Genomic DNA, 18,766 nt, shown 5'->3' on the forward strand with positions numbered 1-18,766 from the left:
AATTTATGTACGATCGTTTCAGAGACGATATCAACTTTATCAATATACGATCTCTTCATTTGCACAAAAGGGGATTGACACCAAGTTAATAGAAACCCCTTCTATCGTCATTTTGTCATTGATATCTTCTTTGAAACAATTGTACACAGATTAAAATTACTTTTGTTTGGATTCTTGGCACTTGTAAATGAGCATGTCTTCATTTCGTTTACCTCTAATTTACCATATATATATATATATATATATATATATATATATATATATATATATATATATATATATATATATATATATATAGAATATGTTTATATGTAATTTAACTTATTATGGCAGTGATTTCATATGAATAAATAACAAAGTTCTCGTTTAGATAGCTCAATATTGCAATACGAGAGCTATAAATATTTTTCTTTAAAGATACCGTGTTAATAGAGATATTTTATCGTCTCTCTCCAACTAATCTATAATCTCTTTAAAATATATATCTTTAAAAATACCATTTTAATAAAAAAAATACACAATCATTTATTCATTTTCAAAAAGTTTTTACTTTTATTGGTCATAACATTGTGTATAATTGTGTCAGACAATTGCACTTAAGGGAACAGCGAGGATACTAAAAAGAGCTCTCGGTTGGTTTCAATAAAAAAGCGGGGCAATGTTGGTAGCTGGTTTGGCTGCCCCATACCCAGCATTACAATCTTCAAAGAAAGAAAGAAAAAAAAAAAAGTGTCAGCCCCCATTGTTGGCATATAAGAATATAATTGCTCATCAAATTATAATTTGCACAAACTTGGGCTTCATCAGCACATTAAAAAACAATATTTAAAAAGTTTTTCAGCCCAATTACAATTAGTTTTTACGATACTGACAGGACCTTCACAGTTAATACAGTCTGTATTCATTTTGTTTTATCAACAATAATATAAAACTGTAGAACTCCGGGATACCTCATTAATCCGTTCCTGGGTTGGAATCATGGGGTGAAATCACCGTATGGTGGGGCCTAAGCAAAATTTTATACAATACATATTAAAAATTAGTAACAAAATATAGTACAGTATATAATACACATGTATATAATCAAATAACATTATAGGCATAAGGCGGAGCACATGCAGTAACCAGGGGCCAGAAAAACAGTGTATTTCACAGCGTAACCTGAAAAAAAAAACTATCCCGGGGTCACCGTATCTTGGGGATATACTGTTTAAAGTTTCAAACAGGCTTTATTTGAATTTTCAGACTAAATAAACTAAATAAATGCAGAGAAAGCCTGATTGAAACTGTTTATATATGTTGCAATATTTTTGAAGTGTAATGGGGTATGATCCCGCACAGTCGGGAGATTCTATTTAACAATGATGCTGCTAGGAACTGACAAATCAAATTAATTCACATTCTGCTACAAATCGATCAGAAACCAGAATTGCTCCATAAATATTAAACCTTTTCTGTAGCAAGTTCGCATATGTTTTCTTCATGTTAACGCGTGAAGAATCTTTTGTTCTGTCTACTGAGAACCAGTCACCTCCAGGACTTGTGTAGAACAACTAACCATCGGAAACTGTTCCGTCTACTGAGAACCAGTCACCTCCAGGACTTGTGTAGAACACCTAACCATCGGAAACTGTTCTGTCTACTGAGAACCAGTCACCTCCAGGACTTGTGTAGAACACCTAACCATCGGAAACTGTTCTGTCTACTAAGAACCAGTCACCTCCAGGACTTGTGTAGAACACCTAACCATCGGAAACTGTTCTGTCTACTGAGAACCAGTCACCTCCAGGACTTGTGCAGAACAACTAACCATCGGAAACTGTTCTGTCTACTAAGAACCAGTCACCTCCAGGACTTGTGCAGAACACCTAACCATCGGAAACTGTTCTGTCTACTAAGAACCAGTCACCTCCAGGACTTGTGTAGAACACCTAACCATCGGAAACTGTTCTGTCTACTGAGAACCAGTCACCTCCAGGACTTGTGCAGAACAACTAACCATCGGAAACTGTTCTGTCTACTAAGAACCAGTCACCTCCAGGACTTGTGTAGAACACCTAACCATCGGAAACTGTTCTGTCTACTGAGAACCAGTCACCTCCAGGACTTGTGCAGAACAACTAACCATCGGAAACTGTTCTGTCTACTAAGAACCAGTCACCTCCAGGACTTGTGCAGAACACCTAACCATCGGAAACTGTTCTGTCTACTGAGAATCAGTCACCTCCAGGACTTGTGCAGAACAACTAACCATCGGAAACTGTTCTATCTACTTATGTCTAATTATGCTGAATCTAAACATGGTTTACAACTTTTATTGATAAAAAATGATTGCCAACTCTATTTACTGTAAAGATTCGATTCATAGGCTGGAAAACTTTGGAAATATTGTTTCTTTTTCTAACACGCTGAGGAAGCCCAAGTTTGTGCGAATCATAATTTGATAAAGTTATATTCTTACATGCTAACACTGGAGGACTGACACAATTGTACACAATGTTATGACCAGAAAATGAGTAAATTCTTGTACATTTATCCCTAATTAGTATGGTATTTTTAAAGATATATATCGTTCTTTCTTATAGATTAGATAGAAAGAAAAGATAAAATGGATGAATTCAATATAATAAATCGTCTTTCGACAGAAAATATATGCAAAATAAATGTGAAATATACAAAACAGAAGAATAGATAACATGAATTTATGTGAGATAAGTAATAACTTAACAGTTTTATTCACTTTATTCTTTACTTTAGCAAGAGTCTGACCAATATAAGCTTTTCAACATTTTAATTAAAATATTCTAACATCTTCCATTCTTCACTGACTACAAGATATAATGAATATACATTAGACAAGTTTCGTAGGTGATAGCAGTGTGGTTAAAGGCACAGACTGATGGCTGCAAGGTTTAGCTCTTCAATGTGGTTTTTATCAGTGAAAAGACATACATGATTTCCTAGATGTAAGATTATGTAGAGGTACCCAGTATGGAAAAAAAAAGAAGCAAAATCTATTAAAATGTGTAATACAAATATATTTTACAATTCACTTGCTCTGGTTTCCCATTAGGAAACCATGCCTGGGTCTTTACCTCGGCACCAAAATCAGCAGAGATTAGATCATTCCTGCAATGACCTGTTCCTTGATAATTGTAGCGTAATGCTGGTACTGGGCAGTTCTAGGAGGTCCACTCTCCCAGGCTTTGCCTTCTCTCTTTAATAAAAGGTCAGTTTACTGCTAATCTCCTGGGGCACCCCTATCGGTGAATGTTACATGTAGTAGAGACGAACGATCTAAAGATAGTCATTTGAATAGCAAATTTGCATGACTATTTTTAAACAGTTTATGATAAATTAATGATTGCCATTTATTTCGAATTTTATTGTCTTATTTTGTTTACATATGTCCAATAGTTTCGCCAATATTAACATTAATTAATTGGAATGATTTAATTAAAAAAAAAATAGATAACTTACTAAAAACTTTTCTTAAATTGAGCTTTGACAAGCTTCTGGAACTGACCTTCGTTCCTGACCTAAAATGGAAGACTTGCATCAGATCCGTTGCTAATAATGTTGGAAAACTTGTTGGCTCATTCTACCATTCTAGAAGGTATTTCATGCCCGAATCCTCTATTTTTACAAGAGCCAAATACAGCCTGAGATGGAGCACTATTGTCACATCTGTAGAGGAAATGCCCAGTGCATCCTTTCTTGCTTTGACAATCGGTTTCAAAATCTGATGGGCAATGCTTTTCTTACCTTCTTACAACCTCACAAAAAAGACATTGCTAGTCTGTCTCTGCTCTACAGTTATTTTCATGGCAGATGCTCGACTGAGCTTCAATCTATGGTCCCCTGTAGAACGAACAAGTGTCTTTTTATAATGACTATTAATAGTTTTCTTCATTCTTTATCTATGCCTAAAATTAAACAAAATTTCCATGAGTAATGTTTCTTTTGTGAAACTGCCTGTCTGTGGAACATAATACCATGGAGATGCTCCCCGGCTGACTGCAACGTGGTCATTTTTAAATCTAATATAAACAAGTTCTGTCCCCTTAATCAAATCTACCAAATTTCCACTATAGCTGATGATCACTGATGTCTAATCCTTATCCTCGAGTGATCTCTTGGCCTTAATAAGCGATGATCCCTTAATAAAAAAAACTAGTTTGTCAGAATTCTTACAAACAGGCATAAGCAAAAAAATAAATAAATAAATAAAGGGAGAGAGTGGTTGGCTAACAACAGAATGATTGAAAAGTAAATTCATATTTTAAAACACATACAAATTATATTTGAAATATAATTCATACAATTAATGAATATGAGAAGAAAGTATGATGCATGGACTTTTATTTAAAATTCAATATAAGCGCCTTCTTTTGCCACGAGCTTTTCAAGTCAACAAGAAATTCCATCAACTTATTTCACAAGAAACTCTTGTGGAATAGTAGTCATAATTTCACGTATTCGCCCTTCAAGTTCTAAATTTGTGGTTTGGTTGAGTAGACTTGCTCCTTTCGCCAACCCCAGGGAAAAATGTTGCAGGACGTTAAGTCAGGACTTCTGTTCGGCCATTTGTACAAACCACGATTGCCCATCCATTTTCCAAAGAATTAGCATTCACCCATTCACGAATAAAATAGTGAGGTATATCCCACTTTGCTATGTTGAGAAATAAAATTTGGCCAATTATTAGTGATTGAGACAATATTGAAGATTTGATTTTTATGCAAGATGGAGTTCTTCCAAAAGAGAAGTACGTGAAGTTATGACTACCATACTACAAGAGTTTCTTAAAAAATCAGTTGATGCGATTCTTGGCCCACTAGAAAAGCTGGTTGCGAATAAAATCACCGATATTGAAACTTTGATAAAAGTCCATGCATCATAATTTCCTTTCATTATTCATTAATTATATAAATTATATATCAAAAGTAAATTGTATGTATTTTAAAATAGGGAGTTACTTTTCAATCATTCTGTAATTCTCTCTTTCTTTCTTTGGCTGGGTATTTCTCTCCTTCCAATTAACAATGCCCGCATTTATGCATTGCTTTTAAATGCGTGATTGTTTTGAACTAAAAAGAGTTCTTAAAAAAATACTGGAAGAAACTGTTCATATCAGTAAAACACATGAAACTTCTATCATACTCTTAAACCGACTGAGAGTGACGCTAAAAAATAACAAGGATGGAAGCACCACTATTCAAAAAGAACACCAAAACATTCTAAGAACCTAAGAAACTGCCTCGACCATTATCTACATTTTATAGAATTAAGTCATTTTTGTATTATAAATCTTTTGAAATCAGTATTATATATTAGGTGCAATATAATATTCAATAGAGAATTGACTCTATAATAATAAATATGTATCTGCATGAATTAAAATATATCCATATATTTCGTTGGGCAGCCTACCCACACATTTAAGTTTATTTTTTTATTTTTTTTACATGGGGGTCATCACTTATCAAGGCGTGAAGGCCACTCAGGGATAAGGGTTATTGCGTGTACAGTAATCAATGAGATAGTATTGTAGTCATCATTAGTATTGGGGGTTTTGATAGAGTGTCTTACTTAAGGGGGCGGTTTGTCAGGAGTTTGTTTATGTTGGACTTGAAGACATCCAAGTTGTAGTCAGGTGCGAAACAGGCAAGCGGCAGAGAGTTCCACTGGCGTGCAATTTCAAATGCATGATTGTTTTGAACTAAAAAGAGTTCTTTTAAAAAAAAATAGTGGAAGAAACTGTTCATATCAGTAAAACACGTGAAACTTCTAACATACACTTAAACCGACTGAGAGTTACGCAAAAAGAGCCCAGAAGCAACACATACTCCTGCAGTAAAACAAATTAACGCAATAAAAGACCTAATGCAAACTAACTTCATGCCAGGCTCTGTGAGACTCTCGATCAACAAAAACATACAACCACACAACGATACACTTAGAACAAATGAAGCATGCATGGTCCCCCGTGAGTGCACAGCGAATCAGGCATAAAAAACATGACTAAGTTCAGCATCCCCCCCTGCCCCATTTAGCCCCATAAGTTCTTAGGGGACGTCAAATCCTGGTGAAAATGAACAAACGGTGCAATTTTAGGCCTTAACACATGTCAATTTAAGTTCTGCACCATGCAAAAACAGAAATAACTAAGTCCATCACCCCCCCCTCCTCACATTTAGCCCCAAAAGTTCCCAAAGCCTTAACATATTTAAATTTGAGTTAAATTTGCTAAATAGACATACACAGAAAATTTTGGCCAAATATAGTAAAATAGTCCCAAAAATAAAATTTTTTATTAGCCCTAAAAGAGTCCATTGGGCCACAGCCAAGAGTTATCACGATGTAAATCAGTTAGTTACAAGTTTCCAGAAAGTTTTATAAAATCCAAGGCATCAATTTTAGCCATTTTAACCTGAAAGACACCTATAAGGGGACAACCGGAGTTTTCCCGGAAAATCCGTTCTGTTACTTTTTTACTCATATCATGTTTAATGTTTGTGCAAAATTTCAAAAAATTCCAAGGCATAGTTATTGAGAAAAGTTCGGACAGACGAACAAACAAGGGTGAATTAACAGGTTCACCCTCCTTTTGTTGGGGACCAAAAACACTAATAAATCACAAAACGGCATATAACACAAGAAATAGTTATGAAATACATAGGCAAAAAAAAATAAGCAACAAATCTACTAATTATCTGAGCAAGGTTTTCTTTTCATTCTGGTAAGGCGGATTTAGTAATATCATGTAACTATTTTCATACACACAATAACTGTAACTCCTTGGTGTAGGAATGTGAAAATAGGTCTTTGATGCCTAGACATAGGTAAAGGACATGCACATCTCCTCTTATGTATACATCTATATAACTAAAACGGTAGATGTATGCGTGTGTCTGTGTGTAAATATTTAACCGATAAACTCTTAAATTGCTGGTCACATAACACTGAAATTAACAGGGAACGGTAATCATACACCAAGGCTAGTTTATAACGAGTAAAAATCTTTGTTTGGATGGATGAATAACGCGTACAGAAATATGTCGGCAAGTTGAAATGCAATGTTCATTTCAACCTGCCGACATTTTTATTGCACATTCACAAATTTATTCATCGCATGAAGTGGTTTAAATTTAAATCTTTCTTATCTATCTCTTGATAGCTCAAACAGTATGGAAGGTGGCTGGAGCACTAAATGTTTTGGTTTCGATTCTAGTTAATGGCACTGAAGTCATTTTTGTATTTTAAATCTTTTGAAATCAGTATTATATATTAGGTGAAATATAATATTCAATAGAGAATTGGCTCTGGAATAATAAATATGAAATCTGCATGAATTATAATATATTTAATGAATTTTGCTATCAGGCACGGCTGGGCGCCCAACCCCCACCTCCGCTAGTTAAAGAAATCTTAATTGTTTAATGATTTACGCTGCTTTAATAACAGAAAATTATTACATGAGGGGATACTTAGGTTGAATATAATGCAACAAGATGTTTATTCACATTACATTTAAATTTCTTCATGTTGATATGGTCAGGGAAACAGGAAGAGAATCTCAAAAACAAGCAATTTGAGGAAAGATGGTATTAAAGGAAGATATCTTCTGTCATCTTGGGATCTTTATGCTGAAAGGGTAGAATTTTTTTTTTTTTTTTCTAGTTTGGTGCATTATGGGTATTTATATTGATGGGATACAAGTGCAGTGTCTATCAAACACATTCTGTGATTGTATTTGTGAAATAAGCACAAACATTAAAACACTGTGGCGATGTGACAGGGGCTGAAGGTTGACAGTGCAGACCTATTAGGTTGAAAATTCTCCTTTGCACCTCGTCCAAGAAAAGGCTAGTGGTTGATGCATTTGCCCGGAGTACGGAAACAATACTCCGTGCATCGGCGAATGGTGGCTTTATGTAGGATATCTGGCAACCAATAGCAATCTGCATCTAGTCTGCTGCACTGCAGCATCTGCTGTAGCTATACAGTTTAAAGCTGGAATTCGCTCTCAGGATGGGCGGGTGATAAGGAGAACTAGGTTTGCCCAGTAATCAGCTTCCCCCCTCTAGGCGTTGCAAACAATGTCTGATGGAAAGGCAAGCTAATATGGTCAGAGCCAGCATAGCTAAAAATGTGTTGCAGTGATTCACCATCCGCCTATTGGGACTCCAAACCGGATTATTTGTTGGTTAGGTTGGTTGGTTGTTTTACGGCATATCAACCTTTTTCAGGTTATTTAAATAACCCGAATCCAGTTATTTTGAAGAAAATTTTTATAATAGAATATATTTGTTTTTCTCAAGCCAGTTTCTATTTAACCTATAGTTGGGACCCTAACAGGTACTACCACTCCTGGTCAGAGTGGACCTGGGAGCAATGGCAATTAAAGGGTGGCTCCCCACTCCCTAAAGCACGTAAGCTGGGGTCTCACCATCAGATATAGTTTAAGGTCATATCCAGAACCCGGATTATTTGTCAGGGCTAACTCCTTTAGCCTCTACCAAAGCATCTACAAGGCAGCTGGTGAAAATTTGAAAATATTTCACAATTTTGACGGAAATAATGGAGATCCTCATTGTACTTATGGTTGTATCAAAATCAAAATGGAATCCTTAAATGATTCTTCTTAAAAAAAGTCGCTCGACTCTTTTTATGTAAGGTACTGGCTGATAAAAAAAAAAGGTTTTCTAGTAGAAAGGGTCTACTTTCTTTGTTGCAGACTTGACAACAACTTCTATGTACTAAATTTGTTGATTATTTAAATATTATCTGCAAAAAAAGTATTAATTTTAAAAGATAGTAAAAACGCAATTAAAAAGGGGTGGGAGGGTTAGTGGTACCCTAAGCCTTAGTTGGGTGGGGTAGGGGTGTCAATCGGATTAAAGTAAACTTTTATTATTATCTTTTAATTCTGAAATTCGCGAATCAAGTACACCCACAATCCAATTGAGACCATGACTTAAAGCATGTGTGTTTGACTAAGTAAAAGTAACGATAACAAACGTAAATAATAAAACTTACAATCAACAAACACACAATGAAAATTATAATTAAGTAGAAAAGTAAATTTTCTTGCGTTTGGTAACAGTTACTTGTTGTCTATTTTTTTTATTTTTTGGTCATTCCTTTATTTTCTTTGTAATTAAACTGCAAAAATGCCATTTTCTTTTTTTTTTTTCAAAACTAATAGTATATTTGTAGATGTTATTTTTACTCGTATTGCCACCCCATTTTTTTTTATCTATTATTCGTATTATCACTTAGCAGGTGTTGTCCGGGATTCTTTTCTTTTTTTTTTTTTTTCATTTTTGTTTAGCTATTCAACAACGAAAATAATTTATTCTTAAAAGAAGTTTTTGAAAATTAAATTATTATTTGAACATATTTAATTTATTTATTCTACAACCAGCAATGACAGTTTGTTCAACAGTTTTAAAATGCTTCTGAATTCCTTTTAAAAAAAAATCATGAAGTAATTAATTTTTGTATGTAGCTAACAAATATTAAAATAGCTGGAGTGCTTATTGTTTATAAAGAAATTGTAATGCATCCTGATGGATTTAATTTCGTACAATTTTTTTTTTTTTAAATAGAAATTATTTTGAAAGCTTGTTTTGATGTTTGTTTTAGTTTGCCCGATTGCATTTTTTTTTTTTTTTTTGATAATTAATGAAGAAAGCATTAAAAAATGCAGCATTACATTACTGCATGAAACATGCGGAAAAGTATCTTTTTAGTATCGTGAAAACTAGTTGCCAGCCCTAATTTTAAATGTAATATTCGTTTTCAACACACCCGAAACCCCAATTAAACAAGTTTTTTTAAGGCAGGTTTTGTGTTGGTCTACCAGGCCACAATTACCAGTCAAAATAATAAAATTTATTTAGTTTTACTTATTCGTGACCGATTTGCGTAATCATTTGAAGTTCCCTAAATATCGAACCTGAGCAATGTAGTCATATTTGTTTTGCCAATTAATAACGTAAAACCATGTTTTCCAAACAAAGATGGCTACTTTGCTCATGTCTAATATTTAAATCTTTGTTTAGTAAACATTGTTTATGTTATAAACTGACTAAACAAAAATGGCTACTTTGCTCAAGTCTGATATTTAAGGAACGTCAAATGCTTGACTTATATTAAGTTATTTTTTAACGCAAATAGGCCACAAAGTAGTATGTAAAGCAAAATAAATTTAATTTTCCAGCGCTTCTACAGAATTGGGACGAGATTTTGTAGTCGATAAATGGAGTTTTCAGATAAAAAACAATGGTTTAAGCTGGTTTTTTTTTTTCAATTCTAATAAGTTACAATGGTAGCTTCCAAATTATGTAGTCGAAATTACATGAATATTACTGAATTATTAAACAAAACAACTTCATTGCGGTGCAAGTCTATAAATGGTCCACAAGTAATCTTTTTTACAATAAAAATCTGGAAAAAATCTTTATAATGTACGTACTTGTCACTGCATGAAAATGTCATATTCCAAAAATCACGTAAATCGATTAAGTAGTTTTTTTTAATTTTTTTATTTAAGAAAATCAAATATTATCGGACGTTTTATCGAAGAAAAAGCCAGACGCCATCTTGTTTGAGAGATAACGCCACTAACGACCTCTGGCGGAAATATGGGTCAACAAGGGCAGTACATGCAGACCATCGAATATTTTATCAATGAAGTACTTTTTTTTTTTTTGAAGAAGAAGAAGAAGAAAATCAAATTTTACGATTTTTAGGGATAATAAATAAATAAATTGACTTCTTTTAATACAGAGAATGTGAAAAACACTAGTGTTTTTGTTGTTCGTCTGAAAACAGACTTTAATAAGCGAAGTACTTTTTTTTGAAGAAAAAACAAATTTTACGATTTTTAGGGATAATAAATAAATTGACTTCTTTTAATAAATAACTTGCACCAAAATTACTGCCGTTTTGTTCAAATAAAACGGAAAATTGCCTCCCTTTTGAACTCTCTTGTGTCTTATGATCGTTTTCATCAAATTCTATTTTTTATTTTCTTTAATAATAAATAATTTTCTATCTTATCGATTTTCGTAATTTTTGGATATAATCATCTTAAAAATAAAGTACGTGGGTACCATTGTCTTCATGTGAAATTTAGTTTTACGGTTTCCGAAATTTCGTCCCAATAGTGTAGAAGCGCCTATTTTCCTTTAAAATAATTTAAGTCGGGAAAAGTGATGATTAACGAGCATTGTATTCATATAAATCAGTCGTTGTCATCCCCCCCATGGACCCTCTTTTTTCTTATTTTTCCTTGGTGGCTGGACCCTCTCATTGGAGACAGTATAAGGAGGGCGAAGGTCAGACAGACAATATATAATAGGAAAAGAACCGATTGCCTGAGCCAGCCACATATTTAAAACATGCTCATATCACTTTTTCTTTTATTTTATTGATTTCGACGCAATTTCATGGATTTCTTTTTAATCTAGAAATTACATTAAAATTCGTTTGAATGTTTACTTCAGTTTTTTTTCACATCAAACCAAAATTACAGTAGAAGTTAAATTTTAATAAGTATGAGTTGGTATTATTCATGGACCACAAAAATACGATTGTGGTCCCTCAATTTGTTATATTTTGTCTGTGGACCTCCCCCCACCCCCGAAATATTCCATGGGCCCCTAGCGTCCATGTGGATCCCGGTTGAGAACCCCTGATATAGATAGCATTGTTATTATCATCATCAGCACCATCATCATTATAATGATACAACAACAACAAGTACTTGTTGTAAATAAACAACGGGGATACCCTATGATTTCTGTTTATTTATAGTTTTCTTTTTTTACCCCAATTCATATTTTTATCTGTGACAATATGTAAAAGTGTGCGTTGGTGCTTTCGTCATAATTAGTTTGACGCACATAAAAAAAAAAGCAGAAACCAACTAAATAAACAGAAAGTTAGGTCATATACCCTTCTACATTGCAAACAGGACCAAGAGCAACCTACTACTTAGTTACATCACGAACAATTATGTTTCGAAAAACCGAAAGGAAGAGGCAAAAAACTATCTATACAAACTTTGCGAAAATATAGACTTGAAAGAAAAGTTGAAAAAAAAAAAAACAAACGAAAAAGATATTTCTCCGTTTATTCTTTGTTCTCTCTGGATTCTGTGCAAATATGTTGGCAAATTCATAAAGTTTTAGCAATTTTCTTTGTATTTGCTCGCGGCAGGACGAGCTGGAAAGAAAAAAAAAATACATAAAATAGTGAAAGATAAAAACAATAATAAATAAAGCCCAGAAAACGGATCCTTTTTTTTTTTTTTTTTTTTTTTATTATTTTGCAGCCCATTCCTTCTGGGTATGGCAGAAAAGAAACGACTAACATGGGAAAATCACAGAATTTCATTATTTTTCATCAAAATTGCCTGCATATACTCATAATTTCTTTGTTTTCCATTGCAGATGGAGTGTCAAAGCCATGTAAGTATCCGATTTTTACTTTTTCATTTGTTGCTATTTTGCCAATTTGCAGCTCTTTTTGTTGTTGTTGTATATTTGTCTTTCTATCATGGCTTTTTATCGGGTCCTCCCCCCCTCTCTCTCTCTCTCTCATATATATATATATATATATATATATATATATATATATATATATATATATATATATATGAACAAATGATTAATAAAACATGTTGAAAAAGAGTTAAAAACATATTTAATTTTAAAAAGGAAACAAGATAAGTGGATATGTTTCACGAACAATCCTCTTCCCTTATATATATTTTTTTTATTTTCGTCTTTTTAACAATTTTTTTTAGCGGATTATTATCGATTGGGCACTAGCCACTAATCTACCATATTATGTAAAAAAAAAAAAAAAAAGAAATCAATATTTAAATATTTGGAGGGGTGTTCAGTTTCTAATGCAACGTTCTTGTAAATCGATCACCCAATATAGAACCCCTCGACGTTTTTATGCCAAATTTCACGAATCTAGCCTTTTTTTTGTCTTTTTTTTTTAAATTTCACTTAAAATTTGCACTTTTTCTTTTCTTTTTTTTTCTTTTAAATTTCTGATAGATTAGTGTTCACTGTTCATTCGATAACAAACCGCTGAAAAAATTGAAAACAAAATATATAGATAGGCGGGTACCGCTCTCCGCCGTATACGTGAACCATATATATATATATATATATATATATATATATATATATATATATATATATATATATATATATATATATATACACGCAAAAAGAAAAAAAATCTGTTTAATTTTTACGTCGTTTTCGTTAAATATTACGGAATAAGGAATTATTTTCATTAAAAATCTAGTTAGTATTATGCATTTAAAATTGAAAAAAAAGCACGCTTGAAAAATTATTTTTTTAGATGAGGATTGAGTATGTGGATGAATATTCTCACCTTGCAAAACATTTCGGTGCTTGTTAAGATGGAGTCGACAAATCGATTTTTTTCATGTTGTTTAAAGCAGAAATAATATTACGTGCTTAATTGTCATGTCGAAAATAGTAATAGATTCAAAAATTGCGAAAATTTAACCGCTATTGTGTTTTTAGTAAAATAAAGTCTATCGCTGTAGACAACAAATTATTGCAGAAAATGCAGCCATGAACAAGTAATCTAAAATATTCGTTCCAAGTTATGTCCCCTGTATGTCTGTCTTTACGTACTTTATTACGTCTAACTGCAATTTTAGACAATTTTCCGTAAAAATTACTTTCAACTATAAATAACTTTCTACGTGATGAATTTTCGTAATTTTTAGATATATTACTATTTTCGGCATGATAATTAAATACGTAATAGTGTCTTTGTTTAAAACGACATATTTATATTTTAAAAAAAAAATCGATCTGTAACAAGCACCAACGTTTCGGCCGATGTAAACCCCCGATTCCTGAGTTCGACGTTAAGATTCCCAAATTCGAAAAGATGCGCATGAATAAGGTCGGAGATTACATCGGCCGAAACGTTAACAACCAAAATGAGTATAGTAGTCCGAATAATTAAAAAATGCGGTACTTGTGCAGAATACAGACTGTGCTGAGATAATAATGCTATTTAGAAAACTATTCTTAACACGGGAGGGGCCCTGTTACAGTTTTGGGGCTACACCGTCTGTAAGACTGCAATTTCATTGGCTATTGAAATTGACGTATTATTGCAAAGAATGTTAAAATTAAAATGAAATAATATAAAAATTGACGTAATAAAATTAAATTGAAAAATTATTATAAAACAGACATTTTTTTGCTGAAATGATTTTTATTAAATACAGAAATTTTTTTATTAAATTATTTTATTAAATACAGAAATTATTTTGTATTAAATACGGAAACAAACAAACATAATTACAAATAATATTGTTCTTATATACGAGGAAATGCCTGATTCGATTTTCTTCTCCACTACACAAATTCCAACAAATTTAGATTGAACATAATTATATTTTTTTAATTAACAATTAAACAAAAATTAAATTCTTTAACAACGTATTTTTTTTTCAATTCTGTTACAAGAATTACATCAATTTCAATAGCCAATCAAATGCCATTCTTACATGCGGTGTATCCCCAAATATGTCCCAATTGTTTCTCACAGTTTGGTTTATCTAAACCGCGAGAAGGTCCGATATCATAACTTGAAAGCTGCTTTTACAACTTGGCCTTCGTGACAAGATCAAAGTTTAGTATCTGTTCTTCAGATGCTGCACTTCAATTTCTTGTTCTCCGTCAGTGGAGTAGAAATCCTTCACGACTGAGATAATTTTTATTATTGTTCCTTTTCTCCACGTTAAAAAAACGACCCTGGTGTCTAACTCTGTCCCGTGGGGAGGCACTTGAAAATAGCGAAAATACTATATAAACAATAGCACGACGGTTCGTAATTATTATAAGTACCCAAAATACAAAAAAGTGAAAGATTAAATATTCGTAATAAATCGAACGTTGAATATATTGACGATGTTGTTAACTCTCGCTTGAGAGGAGCATTTTTACACGACTATTTTGTCTTTGTTTTTTTTTTTCTTTCCATCGCGATGACAAGTCACAACTGTCATCTGAAATTAAACCGTGCTAATTACAAGCATTAATAAAGTTACAGTTTTTCTTTTAAAATCATGCATTTTTAATAATTTTGCATTACCAGCACTAAATACCAAAAACTTTAAATCGGTTTTTGATATTTCATAATTGTAGAAATGAAAATTTTAAGCACTAGAAAAAAAAAAACAAAAAAACTAGGCTTGTTTATCGAGATTTCAAAGATCTGACCCTCATGTCGACACTGCTTGTTTTTCGAACTGAACAAACGCTTTAAAGTAAGTCAAAACAAACTTGAGGTTTTAATACAAAATCGCGATTTGTTTGATGTTCTTCTCGAGTCGTTTTTATTGTTTGTTTGTTTGTTTGTTTTTTACTTATCTACCGATGAGGACAAAGACAGAGTGTCGATTTTTAATAAGGTAAACGAATCAGCTACCTCAAGAGGGGCAGTATGAACGGAGAACGGATAACATTAAAAAAAAAAACAAACAAACAAAAAAACAGTACGTATAGTCCAATTTGCATGAACGAGAATCCCCCCGCCCCCGGTGACTCAGAAAAAACTCATCCCTCCTTAGAAAGGACGGGCTCATGCTGGGTTTGGAAGAATGGCTTCCCGTTACTGAGTGAGATACTAAGCAATAACCAAGCGTCGAACGAAATACGTAATTAGAGCGTTAAGAAATTAATGGGTGCTTATGCATCTACGTGACTGCTTTATATTTTTGAAAATAGTATTTTCAAGTCAAATTCAATTTTTGCAATATATGTGTTAATTAAATTGTTAGGTGAAAGTAAAGAATAGTTACAAAACAATCTCCCCTCCCCAAATTAAGAATGTGTTTCTAAATAATAATACTATTATTTCAGTGCGGTAACATAGATGCACAAGTACCGATTAAAAATGTTTGCTGTTTGTATTAATTGGGTTATTATTTTCATCTGAATTGTTTAGATTACATGTTTCGGCCGATGTAACCCCCGACCTACATCTTATCAAACGTGGGAAACTTGTAGTCGAATTTGGGAACCTGTTTATTGTGCGTTACGTTTTCATTGTGTTACTGTAACGTCATAATCAATCTCTCTACTGATAATCATCGACTGATTAGGTTTTCATGTCGGCTCTTATTGTTCGTCTTCTTTTCGATGAAAACGATTCAGTATTCACCCCAACCAAATTTTATCGACTAGTTATGTCTGATTTCTTAGTATTAGTTAAATCTTAAAGAAAAGTAAATAATTTATAGATTATATTGAACTTTGCAGCTTTGCAGATATGCATTTTAGGTTGCAAAATAGCTTCTAAAGCTCTCACGACAAAAGGGGGGGGAATGTTAGTTACACCACATAAATAAACGTAAATTAGTTTAATTTTCTTTTTCTTTTTTTTACTTAATAGCAACTAACAATACATTATTTTATTTCTAAATCATGTTTAAAAAGAATGATTTCTTTCTGAAGCATTTTAACTCATCATTTAATAAGTTACATAATTATGAAAAGGTCCACTTCGTTTCCTTAATTTCCTAATTATTAATTACTCCATCCGCAATATTAATATTTATTTTGATGGCAAAAACTAAAAACGGATAAAATGTTTAAAAAAAAAAAATCCGAATAAAGAAATGGTAAAAACAAATCAAATTGAAATTTTTCTAAAAATGAAATAGTAAAAAACAGAACAACTTGAAAATCTTTTTGGTACTTCTACAGTTTACCACCGAAAATGGAGACACCCTTTTTTTCGCGCACCTGTCGTTAAAATCCGAGGGAGAAATCAGTATTTTAAATTATGACCGGAGTCAGAATTAAATCACCAAAAAATTAAACTAGATATTAATTACTTAATTAAGAACTATGAAAAAAGGTAAATAAAGAAAGTGAAAGAGAACATATATCCGCAATTGTTTAATGGGAAATGTTTCAATTTAATTAATGAAAACGAGAAAGTTTTTCATGAAATGTTAGGTGTATCAGAATTTTTGTAGGAATTTTTGACAGCCCTAACAAGAAATTGCGAATAAAATATAAAAAAAACTCGTAATTTCTCATGGATTATACTTCCAAAATAAACTATTAAAGTTGTATAAAAAGTAATAGAAATATTTTTTTTATTTAAAAAAAAAAAAAACATTAATGAAATTAATTGAATTTTACGAGTTCAGTATTTTTCAATTTTTAAATCTTAAAAATCTATCGAAATTTTTCTATTGATTCTATTTTTACGATATTTTCAGGGTCAATGTAAAATTTTATGCTCTTTCCAATAAACCGAATATAATATTTTAGACAAACGTTTTTTTTTTAATTCACGCCCTCCCCCATTTTCAAGTGTCTATTAAAAGTAAATAATTAATTTATGTGCCAAAGTTTTATATATCACAAATTGAAGATAAAAGATCAATAAATAATATATTCTAATTTAAAAGGAAAAAAACTAAAAGTTTTCTGGAAATTTACTTGTAAAGTCCGAAGTTTAAAACCTTTTTATTTTTAAACCACATTGTTTGTATTTTTTTTAATGAAACCTTGGTCCTTGCCCCTTTAATTGAAAAAAAAATTAGGGGTTGAATTACATTTTTCGAGTAGTTATAAGCTTGGAAAGACAGGGGTCGAATTAATTCACGCCCCCCCCCATTTTGAAATGTCTATTAAAAAGTAAATAATTCATTTATGTACCAAAGTTTTATATATCACAAATTGAAGATAACAGCTCAATAAATAATATATTCTAATTTAAAAAAAAAAAAAAAAACGAACAGTTTTTTTGAAATTTACCTGTAAAGTCCGAAGTTTAAAACCTTTAAATAAAAAAACAAAAAAAAAAACACGTTGTTTGTATTTTTTTTTTTTTATGAAACCTTGGTCCTTGCTCCTTTAATTGAAAAATAAATTAGGGTTTGAATTACATTTTTTGAATAGTTATAAGCCTGGAAAGACAGGGGGTCGAATTATTTAATATTTTTCACGAAGTTTCTGAAACGTGTATATATATATATATATATATGTATATATATAAAGAAAATGCAAATGAAATATTCATAATTGTTTAAACTGGGCGAGCATAATTTGAAAACCCAAACATTTATTGTATAAAAACCGAGGTACTTGTACAGTTTAATCAAGACATTAAAAAATGAAAATATCGAAAAAAAAGGTTATATTGTACGTATCCGTTATGGAATGAAGATCTCCGAAAATAAATTTCACTTAATTTGGTTGAGTAGTTTTTTGTTTACAGCGGAAAAACACGTTTTTATGACAGCACCTTGAAAGTAGACATCTTTGAATTTTTGTTTGGATTTTTAGAACACGCTCGGTATCATAACAAATTGTTTTTTCGCTATAAAAAAAAAATAAAAAAAAATAAAGACTACCTGATGAAATTAAGTGAATTTTTTTTCCGGAGAACTTCATCCCATAACTGATACGTACAATATAAACCTTTTTGATATTTTCATTTTTTAATGTCTTGATTAAACTGTACAAGTACCAAACATTTGTCAAAATATAATTGTAAAAACATTTATTGAAAAGTTTGCGTACGAAAATAAAATTTTAATAAAACAATTTTGTAGTGAAAGCAACATTGGATTTTTATAAAATAGATTTTTTTCCGAACAAATGAAAATTTTAATGAAACATTTTTTTTTAATTAAAGTAACTTTGAACGGTCAGAAAAATCATTA

The 18,766-nt window shown here is 31.8% G+C and overlaps 1 protein-coding gene across 1 annotated transcript in view; it reads left to right on the forward strand.

Annotated features, from left to right (window-relative positions):
* LOC145272023 (protein amalgam-like) overlaps nucleotides 1-18,766 on the forward strand; it is a gene marked incomplete at its 5' end in the record, with an annotated part of 739,512 nt that overhangs the window by 242,113 nt on the left and 478,633 nt on the right. Inside the window, one exon of the mRNA XM_080127019.1 lies at nucleotides 12,465-12,482. Coding sequence (XP_079983145.1) covers nucleotides 12,465-12,482 — 18 coding nt within the window. The remainder of the gene's footprint in view (nucleotides 1-12,464; nucleotides 12,483-18,766) is intronic.

This window comes from Euprymna scolopes, chromosome 4 (assembly GCF_053919585.1).
Source record: "Euprymna scolopes isolate OS-2025 chromosome 4, ASM5391958v1, whole genome shotgun sequence".
In the NCBI taxonomy this organism is placed as follows: Eukaryota; Metazoa; Mollusca; class Cephalopoda; order Sepiida; family Sepiolidae; genus Euprymna; species Euprymna scolopes.